We start from the raw sequence: 14,070 nt of genomic DNA, 5'->3' as shown, positions 1-14,070 counted from the left end.
GGGGAGAAACAGCAACCATTGGACCCGGACTACACGTCCCGAAGCCGTAGTTTTGGGTTCCATCCGGGCAAAGCAAACAGTCGCCCGTGGATGCCTGACTGCGGCCTGGGGCAGCGACCGCCCTCTCCGCCAGGCACTCGCCGGACTTGCGTAGACAACCGCAACAGCTTCGCCCGAGCTTCCCCAAGAGCTGCTGCCAACTCTACCCTCCTCCCTCTATCTCCTACATCCCAATCTCGTCTTTCTCCCCCATTCTTCCATACCTTACCTCCATCCCACTAATTGTCATTACATCTCCCACATAATCCAACATGTTCATTGCCCGCTCAGAATACGGTAAGCTCCGTCAGACCTCCCCCTCTGATGCGGTCATCTAACTAACAGCTTTCCTTGACAGACCGTGGAATCAAGTACGACTCTGATGCCCCTTTCCTGCATAGCAATGCGAATACATACAGTGTCTAACCATGCGATAACAGCACCTTCTCTCCGGAGGGGCGTTTGTTCCAGGTCGAATACTCTCTCGAAGCTATCAAGCTGGGCTCAACAGCGATCGGTGTACGTGCATCTGTTCCTGCCCGACTACATCTGAAGCCGCTCCAAACCATCAACTACACTCATACCCTTCATTCATTTTAACATACTTCTAGGTCGCCACCTCCGAAGGTGTCATCCTAGGTGTCGAGAAGCGTGTCACCTCCAGCCTCCTCGAGGCCTCCTCCGTCGAGAAGATCGTTGAGATCGACCAACACATTGGCTGTGCCATGTCCGGTCTGCAGGCAGATGCCCGGTCCCTGGTCGAGCACGCCCGTGTCGAATGCCAGAACCATGCCTTCCACTACGCCGAGCCGCTGAGAGTCGAGAGCTGCACCCAGGCCATCTGTGACCTGGCCCTGCGATTCGGAGAGACGGGAGATGACGAGGAGAGCGTCATGAGTCGGCCTTTCGGTGTCGCCTTGCTGCTTGCTGGTATTGATGAGGATGGTCCGCAACTGTATGTTGGATGTTTTCCTGCTTACTCACCTGCGGGACTGTGAGCCAGTTACTGGGAAAGTGTGTACTGATCGATCCTGCTTATTTTAGATACCACGCGGAGCCGTCCGGAACGTTCTACCGATATGATGCGAAGGCTATCGGGTCCGGAAGCGAGGGTGCGCAGGCGGAGCTGCAGAATGAATACCATCGTTCCTTGACGCTGGGTGAGGCAGAGACTCTGGTTCTCAAGACGCTGAAGCAGGTCATGGAGGAGAAGCTGGACGCGAAGAATGTTCAGCTCGCTAGTGTGACTAAGGAGAAGGGCTTCCGTATTTACGATGATGAGGAGATGGGTCGGGCTGTTGCGCAGCTGGGCAGCAACCAATAAGGGAGGAGGGCCTCTAAGCATGAAGATATAATGGGCCAACGAGTATATCAGCAATAGTTCGTCCTGTCCGGACTGGTAATTGTCTTGGTATCCATAGAAAAGAACAACGACCTCGTCTAATGACTTTGAATGCTTAAATGCCCCGGCCTTCTTTTAATTGCAACCTAACTTTTTTCTAATGACCAAACAAGCAGCCGATGATATCATAGTATATACAGATGGCTAGTAATTGTAACACCCAAGTTCCGATCACAGCTATCTACCGGATCTTGTAGACACAAGGCTTGAGAACAGCGGCCTCTTCCTCCGCAGTCATCCCTTTGTCAGCGAGAGCCGACCTGTCGATGAACCTCTTCTTTCCAGGACCAGCAGCCGCGCCTGTCGTCGAGGCATATTTACCCTTGGTAGGAGCACCACCCGCCTTGACGAACTCCATCTTCACAAACATCTTATTGGACTTGTCAACTGACTCGGGCTTCAGAACGAAGCCTCGCGTGCGGAACACCTCCACGAAAGCAGAAATATCCGTCTCATCGTCATTGTCAGCAGGACGAGCATCTTCAGCATAGATATCTGCGTCATCCACGTCTGAGCCTTCATCATCACCAGCCTTCTTCTTGAGCTTCTTCTTCTCGGACTTGCTGAGCGGCTTCTTCGCTCCAATCTGTGCCTTCTTGCGGTGCACCTTACCAAAGCGACTCTTGACTTCACTGACCCAGCACTCGCCCTTGCCGTCACTGCGCAGGACCCGCCATGCTTCCTCCACGAAAGAAACCCAGTTGGTGCCCATCAGACTGAGACAGAAGACAGTCACATCGACAGAGCCGTCGGCCAATGGGAGGTTGGAGATGTCTGCCTTGGTGATCGGAGAGCCCTCGGGGGCATGAAGATCGTAGCTGAGAAGCTTGAGGTTCAGCTTCTGGGCGGAAGGCAACAGAGCGCGGGCGAGCTGGGCGTCACCGCAGCCAAGGTCAGCAATGGTGCACAGCCCGTTGGGCCGACGAGGAAGCGCGAGAGCGGAATTCCGCTTGTTGTCGAACTTTCCTTTTTTGGGAGGACCACGGACTGCCCCTCTACCGCGGAAGGCCTTGATGTAGCCATCGACAGGGTTGGAAGGCCAGGACTCCTTGACCTGGCGAGAGAAGCCAGCGTGGTACTCGTCGAACAGTTCCGGGTTCGCGCTAAAAAGCTCAAAGGCCTTGGCTGAGGGTGTCGTGTAGAGCGTCTCGTTCAGATGGCGGAATCGGGATGAGATCAGCTTCTGTCGCATAGCTTGTTGGAGAGGAGTAAGGATGGCTTCTGTTTTCGGTGGAGCAACCGGCAGGGACTCCGCGGCTGGAGTCTCAGTTGAAGCTTCTTGCTGCTGGTCCTTGTTCTTGTTCTTGTTCTTCCTCTGCTTCTTGTTGGCGGGCTTCCCTTCCTCCCCGGTAGTCTCGGGCTTTTCTTTGGGCTGCTCTTTCGTCTCCTGACTCTGCTTTCCCTGAGCATCTCCACCCTTCTTAGGCTTCTTATCAGCCTTCACGGCATTGTTGTTCGCATTCTGCTTCTGGCCTTTGGGAGTCGGTTTCTGGCCCTCGATATGCCGACGGTACATCTCATCCACATTGCCCTTGGTGACATGATCTTCGCGCTTGCGCTTCTTGTCCCTGTTGTTGATGGGGGTACTATTAGCCCCAGTTGAGCTCTTGGACGAAGATTGCTTCTGGGACGCTTCGGCCTGCTGCTGCTTGAGAGCAGAGGTCTCGAGGGACCAGCCTGGGACGGCGAACATGATTGTGTTCTCAACGAAGACCTTCGCTGCAAGACTCTTCCAGATTATTCGGCTCTCTCTAAGGAAAATCTGGTGGCTCTAGACCGGAAATATCGGCGTGGACGGTGAGGAGAAATCCCAAAAATTTCTGGCAATAAAAGGCGGAGAATGGCAGCGGGCGGCTTTCTGCCATATGGACAAGGGCGGTCAGAACAGTGGTTTCAGTACACCATTCCCTTTTTGGAATGTATTGCGATCTGGGGTCGTGATAGTCAGGTGAATTTCAGCCTTCCAGTTCTGGCTACAAACCAACTCGAGGTAACGAAGATGTTGCTGTAATTGATCTTCGTTTGGGGGCTGCCTTACACGGCGATCGTTGTTCAGGGTATGATGGTACCGTCATGGCGACTCATAGATCGTTCGATCATAAGGACCAAACATGGATCGATTTGAAGGCGAAGGCACCACCAGGCAGCTCCTTATGGTCATATACAACAGACATTATCACCTTAATGACCTGCCCCTCGATATCAACTATTCAAAATGCATTGTGAAGATGTGCTGACTTCCATCCAGCGGGGCAGCCTTACTGCCTGAGGTGCTCAATCTATGGATTTCAGCCAATCACACAACGCATCGGCTGGGCGGCAGAACTTCCCCGTCGGATCTCCCCACGCATTATTCGCTGCTGCTCTTCTTTACACCCACAGGCTATGAGTCTCCACATCGGAATCCTTGACTCGGTACCTAGTCTAGGCGCCTTACAGACTATCGGTTGCTGTCTTGTGACTATGGAAACGAACTTGCGCTCAATTCCCTGCCGCCATGCAAGCAACCGACCATACCCGGAAATCACTACAAGACCCATCTGCCAGTGGGCCAAAGGCCGCGCCGGGTCCTGACACTTCGGCGGAAGTGCAGGGAGACTCCACGACGGCGGTTTCGGGCAGTGGATCTACTCAGAAAGTGCCTAAGAAACGCACCAAGTCTGGATGTCTAAGTGAGTCTCCTCGGTGAGCGTAGCGTGTCTTAGCGACTCGAGCTTACCAGCCCTAATAGCTTGTCGGCAACGTCGCATAAAATGTGGCGAAGAGAAGCCCATTTGTAACAATTGTATCAAGTCAAAGCGCGATTGCAAGGGCTATGGCCCTCGCCTAGTCTTCAAGGATCCATTGGGCATTACGGGTACCTCCTCGCAACCGGCAGCCATCAGTTCACAGACCTTCAATGTGCCACCTCCCAGCGAGGATATCAATAATGCTGTCTTCCAGCAAAGACAAGCCTGGTCTGGCCAACCGGCCCTTGCTCCAAAGCCCGTTGCAACCGCAACTTTGGAGCAGACTCCCCAGCCTGTCACAGCCGCGTCGCCTCATGAGTTTCAGATGCCAAGCGCAGCACCGTTCCAGCCGCAGTCACATACTCTGTCGCAACAGGAATATCCAGTACTCCGTGAGCCGGCAGACACCTTAGCTTTCCTGGACCAACAACGGTCAGCTGGCTTAGAGCCGCAGTACCAGACTGATACAGGCATAATCTATCCGCAAACATCTTCTCGGGCACCCGGCGAAAGATTTGCACCCCCAACCTCATATCAGGTACTATCAAATGTTGAAGAAGAACGCGAAGACGACTATTACGATCTTGATACAGACGAAGAGAGCCATGAGCAGACCTTAGCCCAAGATTACAATCAGCTCAGCCTTATCATGGCATCCGCTAATCGCGACCAGCAGCAGCTTCGAACTTTCACCACATACCTGAACGAGCCTAACATACTTACCTCTTATTCCCCAACTTATGGCTCCTCACCACTGAACAATCCGAAAACGGCACGCATTTTCTTGCATTTTATCCATTCGACCGGGCCAACTCTATCCGTTTTTGAGCGGCATCCAATTGATCCTTCCACCATGTTGGGGTCCCCGGTCCCAATGGCACAACAGGGACTCTGGACCTATACGCTTCCTCTCAAAGCCTTGGAGAATCAGCCATTACTGCAGGCCATCCTAGCTTTGAGCAGCCTACATATTGCTTACCTGCAACAGGCCCCGCCAACAGTTTCTCTGAAGCACTACCATTATGCTCTCAGAAGAGTCGGTGTCGCAGTTGGCCTACCCATGCGGCGCAAGCAGATCAGTACTCTTGCTGCTACACTTTTGCTAGGATACTACGAAGTAATGGGGGCCGATCACTCCAAGTGGAATAGTCATGTCGCAGGGTCGGCTCAGCTGGTGCGCGAGATTGACTTTGCTGGCATGACCCGTAGCCTGCGTGCTCAGCGGCGCAGGGTGTGGCTTGAGCGACATCACAGGGGATCCTCCGTTATATCCATAGTGGAACCCTCATATTCAGTCAGCTATGGTTCAGAAGATGACCCTTTCGCAGAAAAGGAACATGACATCGACGAAGATTTGATAGGCAGCCTTATTGGCCGGGCTGTCAGTTACGACGAGTTCGGACAGGTCGATGATGGCCAAGCCAGCTCTCGTCCCGAGAGACATTTCACTAGGAAAGACATTGAAAATTTTCGTATCCAGTGCGATCTCTACTGGTGGTATTTGCAGCAGGATGTCATGCAGAGCATTATTAGTGGCGGTCCGTTATTGTCAGTAACATCCCCAATCTTTCATTCATGTACCATCAGACTGACAGTAGCAGCATTTCGTACTCTCAATGGGGACAGTGTCCCCCGCGCGCCGGAATGGGTCGACTGGATGCTATATACGGCTCAGCGGATCACCTGTGGCTCTTACTGGGACGACTGGCAGATTTTGGTGTTCGGGACAGAAAGCGGAAGCTGAGAGCAACAGAGGCTACGGGATCACAGTGGCGACCTGATTCCAGACTCGCTAGGTTCATGGCTCGTTTCACAGGGAGGGCGCCGGAACAGCAAGAAAGACCGTCGGCCGGTGGCCCTGTGCAGCCTCCTTCCGGTGCGCCAGCGGCTGGTCCGCCGTTCTATGGTATGGCTCCGCCCCGCGGACCAAGACATCCTCCACCAGCCTTTGTCGATTTTCCTCACCATGGCCATCACGATGATGAAAGCGCCGGGAACAGTTCATACGAAGAGGCTGAGGTTGAGTGGGAGAGTATGTTGATGGCATTCGACACATTTGAAAGCGCTCTCGGTCCGTATTTCATGCCTCTGCCTTCCGACAGTGTGACCCCGATATCGTCTCCTTTCGGGCTTGCTCTGCAGTACCGGACACATACTATAGCCGTTCTGTGGGGATATTACCTCACCGGCCGAATTCTCTTACATCGGTTACATCCATCGATGCCTCCCGCCATGATGGTATCTGCAAAGGTAGCGGCGCCGACTACGGCAGGATACTCCCAGGCTATTGGAAGAATCGCGGCCGGGATCTACAACTCACAAGTATCTCATTTAGACGCCGGGAGTCTGAGCCCGACACTCGGATCATGTCTTATCAAGATGACCGTGCCGATCTTCTTCGCAGCAATCCAATACACCGACCCCGCACAACGAGATTGGGTCATAACAAGGCTGCGCAGCCTCTCCAAAAAGAGTGGTTGGAAGACGTCCGAATCTATAGCCAACAGTTGTGAGAATGCGTGGAGAGTCGCTGCGAAACAAGGTCGTGGACCTCCGTATGAGCGGAAAGACACGACCGAGTACGAACGGGCATCAACGTGGACACCACCCGTTCAAGAGACACCCTTGGGTAACCCCGGCGAAAGACGTTTTGTTACCGTCGCCAGACGCCCATCTGAAGCCGGCTGGGCTATGGGACTTCTAAGCCTGGAAGATGACGTACTGAACCTCTCAATCGAGGATCGGGTATGAGTACTTCGTAGTAGTTGCTGGCTGGCAAGGTTTCATTCAAGAACAGGCCAATAGATTGCAAGCCTGAATTACAAGTCAGTAGAAACGTTGTCAGTCAACGTCAAGCCACACGATCTATCGATTTTTCTATTGACAAGGGCCCCTGAAGCAACCATGGCAACACCATATTTATTCCCTTGTCATCAAGGTGTCACAGACGACAGCATGACATCTGGATTGTGCTGTCTCCACCCTCGTTCGAGACCTGCAACGGAGCTGCCGCTGTCAAAGTCACAGTCATTGATGGTTCGTCGCACGAAGCCCCTCCAACGCAGCCTGAGTACAAAGTATATGTGATGTATCCACCTTGAAAAACAATAAAAAAAAAGAAGAAAAAGGAATGTCGCCACCATCCTGCATGGGCTCGACCGGGCTCTGAATTTCATACAGGACCGGGTCGAACGCATTACGCCACTGATCCGCACCGCCCCTGCAGAGAAGGATGATCTCGTCCCCTTCCCCCCTTTGTATCTGCAGGCTGACAGGCCCTTTTCCATGGTGCTCTGGTTCGGTAAAGTCCGTTTTGGAACCACCTGGCGGGATCTGATTCCTCGCATGGCCCTGCACGTGCATATGCATGCAACTAGTCAACTGTCGGGTCAGATGTGATCTCTCTATTTTTTACCTTCCGTCTCTCCTCTTGTTCGAGACCGAGTCTAGAAAAGCGAAAAGAAGTTGTTGCTCCAGAAACATACATGTAGGAAGGCTGAACTCGAATATTGGTTATTATCAATCAGTTGTTATTTTTGTTTCAGATTTCAGGTTGATGTTGCTCTGTTTTGGTTACTGTGGTGGTGGTGTCATAGGTTGATATGCAGGGTATGTAGTGTGACGGTCTTATGCATGATAATAATAAAACTACGTACTACTGTGCACAACCATCATGATATAATCCCTGTTTAGTCTTGTTGCCAGATATGATCTGTCCTTGTCTTAGAACTATTGCATACTTATAAATGAACTTCATGCTAGGATCAGGCGCTAAATATAATGTTTCTTTTCAGGCATACTTCACATGTAAAATTGTGATGCGGATCTTGAAACTGGCCCAAAAATAATATTAGTACTAAGTAGTAGTAGTAGTAGTAGTAGTAGTAGTAGTAGTAGCAGCGGTTGTGGTGCTGTAGGGTCCCTTACTTGTTAACGAAACTAGAGACGCGAGAACTAAGCAGTAGAAGTGGTGGCTACTTCCAGTGGTACTGATTCATGTATGGGAGATATTATATATATATGGTCATCTTTACTACGAATATCCTTTTATGGCTTGGATCATAGGTTCATTAGTTATTTCGAACAATAGTAGTGACTATTACCTATTAATAAGTGGAACTGACAGTACTTAGGTCAACTTGAATGTATATCTTGACACAACGAGTTGCCAAGTTTAGATAGATGTTTCAACGAACAGTTCTTGACACCAGTGAGATCGAGGTTCGTGAGTTGAGACGGATGATGCTCAATATGATGCGATGTATATGGTAATTCTAATACTGATTAATATTGCCAAAATATAAGATATGTCTCCTACTAAAGTAAGAGTATATTTCAATACTACTAGTAGTAATATGAGGTAATGGTATCTCTCTTGTGGCAGCGAGCATATTACTGAGCATGAAAAGATGGATGGAGAGGGATGAGCCCTGGTCTTATTGTCGCTGTCTCGAGGTAGTAATGGTAGTAGGTTAGACAGTCGTCGTTGACTGGTGCTACTATGAAGGTCCAATTCATTCTTATGATGGGGACAGCATATCCGGGCTATCAACTATATGAATGTCATACTAGTACTATTCTTCTTTGCTCAGTAGGCTCCTACTAAAAAAAAGTAGTGACCAGATCTGTATATAGTAAAGAATTTGGGACACATGTAAGTTTTAAAAAGTGTTCTTGACTGTTCGAGAACGCTTGGGGATTAGTATTGGATAATGTAGACCGTAGCATGCAAAGTAGAGGGGGAAGGCAGAACTGTTTTTGTTCTAGCAGGAATTTGAGTGAGTGCAAGATAACACGTCAGTCCAATTGCCAAATTATAGTGTGAGTGGTAGTGATAGCCAAGTTTGGCTTGATCTGGCACTGATGAGGAAAGAGCGCAAGCCGTTCTTTCCAACTCGTCATCGGCGCGAGAAATGTCGTAAAAGGTATTGTCTGATCGCTATAGACTGTTGATGGCCATGACAGACTGAGACAAGAATGCTTGAATAGCTTGACAACGATGCTTGACAGCTAATGCAATTGACCGCTTCAAGCAACACGCAGCAGCCGGGTGTGTCCGAGAGCAGCCAGACTCGGCTCGAGACATGAGTTCCCTTTTCCAGTTTAAGATCAAGTTTAGGTTCATTATCAGTATCACACGTTGGGCTCAGAGGCCTTGGAGGAGCCCGATTGACCCAAGTTATCCCGTAATAGGAATCCCGAGAGCATCACATAGGTAACTCGGCCGAATTTGTGGGCAAGAGCATACGTACCTTTCTGAGTCATGGCACAGATTAAGCCACCAGGAAGGGTAATAGTGTCAACTCCACTTCACGCTTTCACTCTGACAACACGGTATCAGGGAATGATGGGTTTGCACTCCGAAGTCTTCCGGGGGTGGCCTCGGATTACTCTGGCTGTGATGATAGGGGACAGCTGGAACAGCTGCCCACGCTCACCGCTCTTGTGTAGATTGTTTGCGACAATGCAACACATGGGTGTGAACTCGTATGGGCACATACTGTTGAAATCATCTTTCATTCAATTGAGACACCCCTCTATTTGTCAGCCCCACGGACGGTGGATATCATGCACAAGGTATCAATAGGACATGACCATGCAAGAACGGCATGCACTCACCCGGTAAATCCTAGGAAGTTTGTTTCAAGCGGAAAATAGCTATACGAAAGGACATCAGCCATGGGAGGGACATCACTTCCGACCAATGACAATTATGAATGTTGGACTCCGGGGGAAGACACAAAGGACAGCCGGTTGAGTCCTTACAATGCGGACCATAATCTCCTAGGAGAAAGGCAATTATGACTCGGAGACTATGCATTGTCCAAGGTTTGTTGATAGTATCAACGGAAATAGTAGTATGTCGAGCGTGTCCATCATTGGGCCGATCAAATCAAAATCAAAGGCACTGCAGACTGTGGGGTCAGGGCATATCCCTGAGCTCAGTCTAGACCTGAAGCGATCTTCCCAGGATGGAGAAGCACAGAGAGAAATGAGAGAGCAGTGAGTGGTGAGTACCCGACGATAACAGCCATTGAGGAGGCGTGCAGGTGACTTGCCTGGATGGAGGCTTGGCGCAGGCGACAGTTGGCAGCACCAGACTAGATTTGTTTTTTTGGAGATGGCTTCGGCCTCGTTCTCGTTGGCTCCGCATTAGTGCAGATTAGGCGGGCCTAAGCCCTTGCTAGGCTTGCCATTATCGCGCGCCCCCCATGGCTTTATTTTTGACGTCGAGTCTGCAGCCAGCAAGAACATCAATCACTAATGGCTGCTCTCCGTTTCGGGAATCTAATGCATCCATTTATCCTCCTTGTGTTGAAGGAACCAATGATCCCTATTTTCCTTAGAGATCTCCGAGAACATTAGTCTCGAACATGGTCTTCTTCCCCTCACGTTGCCCCGCTGTGTTCCGTTTGGGTGTCCATTCATACCAGATCATCTCAGGTACTCATCAGCTTCTCACGAGTCACTTACCTTGGGTCGAGATCGTTCGAAACCCGCAGTGGATCAGTAAAAACGGACAAAATGGCTTCGCCAGCAGTAAGAAAGCCATGTACAAGTGGAGAGTTAACTTAATTGAGTTTCCAATAGTGTTGCTGGCGGGCGATCAGGTCAATGTACAGTTGGTCAGTTGCAATCCGCTCCGGATATCTGAGTGAGCATCAGGCCACTCAGAGACTTGTTATTTGACCTCTCCATCGTGATGAAGGCTATTATCGCTAAATGCAGTAGTCCACACTGGACGGAGGCTCCAGTGAACCAATCGACTATCGCGCCCCATCGCCAGTGAGACCCAACATGGGTCTCAACTGGTAGGAGTGGTATCTGAAAGCCAGAGGGACGTAAGTGGTGTCGGGGCAAGCTGGAATTCTCCGAAGTGTTCGGTCCATCACACTAGTATGACATCGCAAGGCTACCAACTATACGTGGAGGCAAATGTCATTGGGTCGAATAACCGCTCCCCTGAAGCGGTTCTAGCCTACCAGCAGCATGCGCTTAGGGTGAAACTCCCCCTGTTGAAACTATCTGGGCACAAGATCGAGCCGGGGGGTCGTGCAGGGTGGCTAGTGGCCCAGCAGCTAAAGAGGCAGACGCTCCATCCGGGTAGGATTTGCTCTCCCGCAGCGGCGTGATGCATGACGCACCCACTGCTAGAGGACAGCTGGACCGGCAGACCTGCACTGCCTACGCCCCGGAGAGGAGTGGTGCAGACCAGAATCGGGGCTGAGGAAGAGGGCGAGAAAGCGAGAGAGCCAGCCGGAGGAAGCAACGAAAGAAGGCGAGAGACCGTGGCGAATGGCTAAGAATAATCGAGACCAGACGCATACACGTGGGCCCGCCTGATCTGCGTAAGTTACAAGGGACTTTGGCTGTGTTTGGGTGGTTTGGCGGTTTTTTTGCGGTATCTCCGCTAACGTCACATTTGCCGGGGTTTTGTTTCGCATTTTTATAGATGATGTTTTTTTTATTTTATTGTAGATACTAGATACGGTATTTATCAGTAAAGAGAAGATTCGTCTGCATCGCGAGCCAGACATTTTTATACAAAAGCCAGTCCCTCCCCCACCCCAGAAAGAAACTGGAACACACACTACACTACACTACACCACACAAGAAGATCTACATCGCTTGGAGTTTACTATTTTACTCTCACACACGGTTCAGCAACAGCCCCGACGTCATCGCTCTTGTCGCAAATCCATCTCTCATCAACGGTTCTGCTTTCTTTGCGCTGCCCCGCCATATTTTTAATCAACGGCCCGCCCCAGTCAGCCGCTGCCGTCACCCACGGTTCGCTTGCAGTCAGTTCCTTTCCCTCTAGTATTCCCTATCAGGTCATCCACTCCTTCAATCCAAACATATCACACATGTCTCGATACGGCGACTACCGTCGCTCTACTGGGGCTCTCGACGAGGACCATTATTCGCGGGACCGTGAGCGTCACCGTCACCGTCACCGTTCACGTGGACCCCCGGTACTCGAGCGCCCCCGTCGTGTCGAAGAGGATGATCGCTTCGAATATCGCCTTAAGGAACAGGAGCGATACGGCCCCCCTGCCCGTCGCTCTGAAATATTCTACGAGGATGACCATATAGCCTACTCCCCAGGCCCGCTGGTCACCTACCGCCATGCCGAAAGTCCTCCCCCGCGCCCGCGCCTTCTGCGCCGACAGTCTTCCTTGGACACTTTCGACCGCCCAACACGCAAGGTCGATGAATATTACTATAGCGACTACCCGCCTAGAGCTCCTCCTAGTCCCCCACCGATGCGAAGACGAGGCTCCTTCCACCGTGTTCGTTCGCCCGACTACTACGAGGAAATCCGTATCGCGGAACCAGACTACTATGGCGATGAAGAGTACCGGGAGTTCCGTGAGCGTGATCGGATCGTGGAGCGCCCACGTCGCTCAGTGAGTCGGTATCGTGGGAGAATGGTAGAGGAAATTGACGTGGAGAAACCGTATCCTCGGAAAGGCAGAACTCGCATGCCTCGCAAGTTGGTTCACACCAGCGCGATCCGCGAGTTTGGCTATCCGTATGAGGAAGAGGTGTGTATATTTCATGGATACAAGTCGAGCTGGAACAAAACATGGCCTGGGCCTTGTCCAACGCTAACCGTGGCTGCAGGGAAAAATGATCATCATTCAGGTTGCTCTTTCCAAGGAGCAGATTGACGAGGTCATCAGTCGAAGTCGTGAGATCAAGCGCATGACCGAGAGTAGGTTTCCCACGTGCTTGTCATCAAAAGAGCGATGGTGCTGACGGTCTCCAAGCACATTATAAGCATACCTCTTCACCCTCACCCATTCGCGACAGACATCGCGACCGCATAGTGGAAAAAATCGCTATGGAGAGTTACACTCCCCGGACGAGCCATGAGACTTTGCTCATCGAGCCATCTCCGTCCCGGCACCGGTCGCGGTCGCGCCATCACCATCATCACCACCACCATCCCGAGCTGGAGGAAACGAAAATAACCAGGACAGTCTCTCGGACACGAAACGTGTCCGTCCAGGGTCGCCCTCGCCGTCGGTCATCGCCCGTGCGTAGAATTGAGCGGTATGACGATGGAGCGCAATCCACTAAGCTTCAGTCCGGCCCACTTGCAATCGTTGTACGTCCGCGAGACAGTGATGACGATCTGCGGGAATACACGCAAATCGAGCGACGTGGCGGTGGGGAGGTGATCCGAGACACGGAGGTTATTGGCGACGGCGAAGAAGAGGAGATCCTCGAGGTGAAAAAGGATCGCAGAGGTAGGATGAGCCTTGTCCGACGCAAGCGGTGAAGTGCGGATTCTAAGAGATGATCATAGGCCCGAGCTCACGGCTCATGAGAGCGATGATGGCGACTTTGACTTAATCCGGGTAACTGAATGCGGACTCGGGGAGCATTTTTACGACTTTCAGCTATTCCTTAACGATTTCGGTGTCTCCTATTTTTCATCTGTACTATATCAGTTTGATTGCGATGACGACTTGTACTATGATTCGATTGGTGCGGTTGACGCCATGCTATTACGACGACGATAACGACAATGGGATTCTTGTTTGTTCATGGGTTTGTGCGCGTTATTAAGGTCTTGTTCCTGGGTTTGTTTGTGGATTGTGGGTTTAGACCATGTTTAATACTTATCAGGCCTTTTCTGGGCCTAGTCAATGCAAGAAATCTGACCAGTGGTGTCCGCACATTAGAGTTTGTCTAAGAGTAAGAAGTGTAGCAGTAAAGTAGAACTGTCCACATGATAACAGGCTGAGATAGCGATGCTGCCTGGGTGCCTGGCACATGCCGGCATGAAACCGTGGCGGTACCAGCGATACGAAGGCGGTGTCGCACCAATGAACGGAAAGTGGCCTCGACTCCGCGATCTGCACATCAACACCATCTTCTCTCTGACCC

At 51.2% G+C, this 14,070-nt stretch overlaps 4 protein-coding genes across 4 annotated transcripts; 3 read left to right on the top strand and 1 right to left on the bottom strand.

The window, feature by feature from the left end:
* Positions 1-311: 311 nt before the first annotated feature.
* Positions 312-1,363, top strand: pup2 (proteasome core particle subunit alpha 5; the record flags this gene model as incomplete). The annotated part of the gene is made up of 5 exons (XM_035501173.1): positions 312-336; positions 398-410; positions 480-558; positions 651-994; positions 1,084-1,363. 5 exons carry the CDS (start codon positions 312-314, stop codon positions 1,361-1,363), a joined length of 741 nt encoding a protein of 246 aa, XP_035357066.1.
* Positions 1,364-1,622: 259 nt separating this feature from the next.
* Positions 1,623-3,134, bottom strand: AtWU_06062 (25S rRNA (adenine645-N1)-methyltransferase; the record flags this gene model as incomplete). Its single annotated transcript, XM_035501172.1, has 1 exon — positions 1,623-3,134. The coding sequence occupies one exon, from the start codon at positions 3,132-3,134 to the stop codon at positions 1,623-1,625; it is 1,512 nt and encodes a 503-aa protein (XP_035357065.1).
* An 804-nt stretch (positions 3,135-3,938) lies between these two features.
* Positions 3,939-6,921, top strand: AtWU_06061 (putative C6 finger domain protein; the record flags this gene model as incomplete). Its single annotated transcript, XM_035501171.1, has 3 exons — positions 3,939-4,113; positions 4,173-5,718; positions 5,772-6,921. The coding sequence occupies 3 exons, from the start codon at positions 3,939-3,941 to the stop codon at positions 6,919-6,921; spliced, it is 2,871 nt and encodes a 956-aa protein (XP_035357064.1).
* Positions 6,922-11,069: 4,148 nt separating this feature from the next.
* Positions 11,070-13,533, top strand: AtWU_06060 (uncharacterized protein; the record flags this gene model as incomplete). The annotated part of the gene is made up of 5 exons (XM_035501170.1): positions 11,070-11,274; positions 11,836-12,719; positions 12,799-12,889; positions 12,945-13,427; positions 13,487-13,533. The coding sequence occupies 5 exons, from the start codon at positions 11,070-11,072 to the stop codon at positions 13,531-13,533; spliced, it is 1,710 nt and encodes a 569-aa protein (XP_035357063.1).
* Positions 13,534-14,070: the final 537 nt, after the last annotated feature.

Source organism: Aspergillus tubingensis, assembly GCF_013340325.1.
Source record: "Aspergillus tubingensis WU-2223L DNA, scaffold_7, whole genome shotgun sequence".
Lineage (NCBI taxonomy): Eukaryota > Fungi > Ascomycota > Eurotiomycetes > Eurotiales > Aspergillaceae > Aspergillus > Aspergillus tubingensis.
This window is presented reverse-complemented; position numbering and strand designations above follow the sequence as displayed.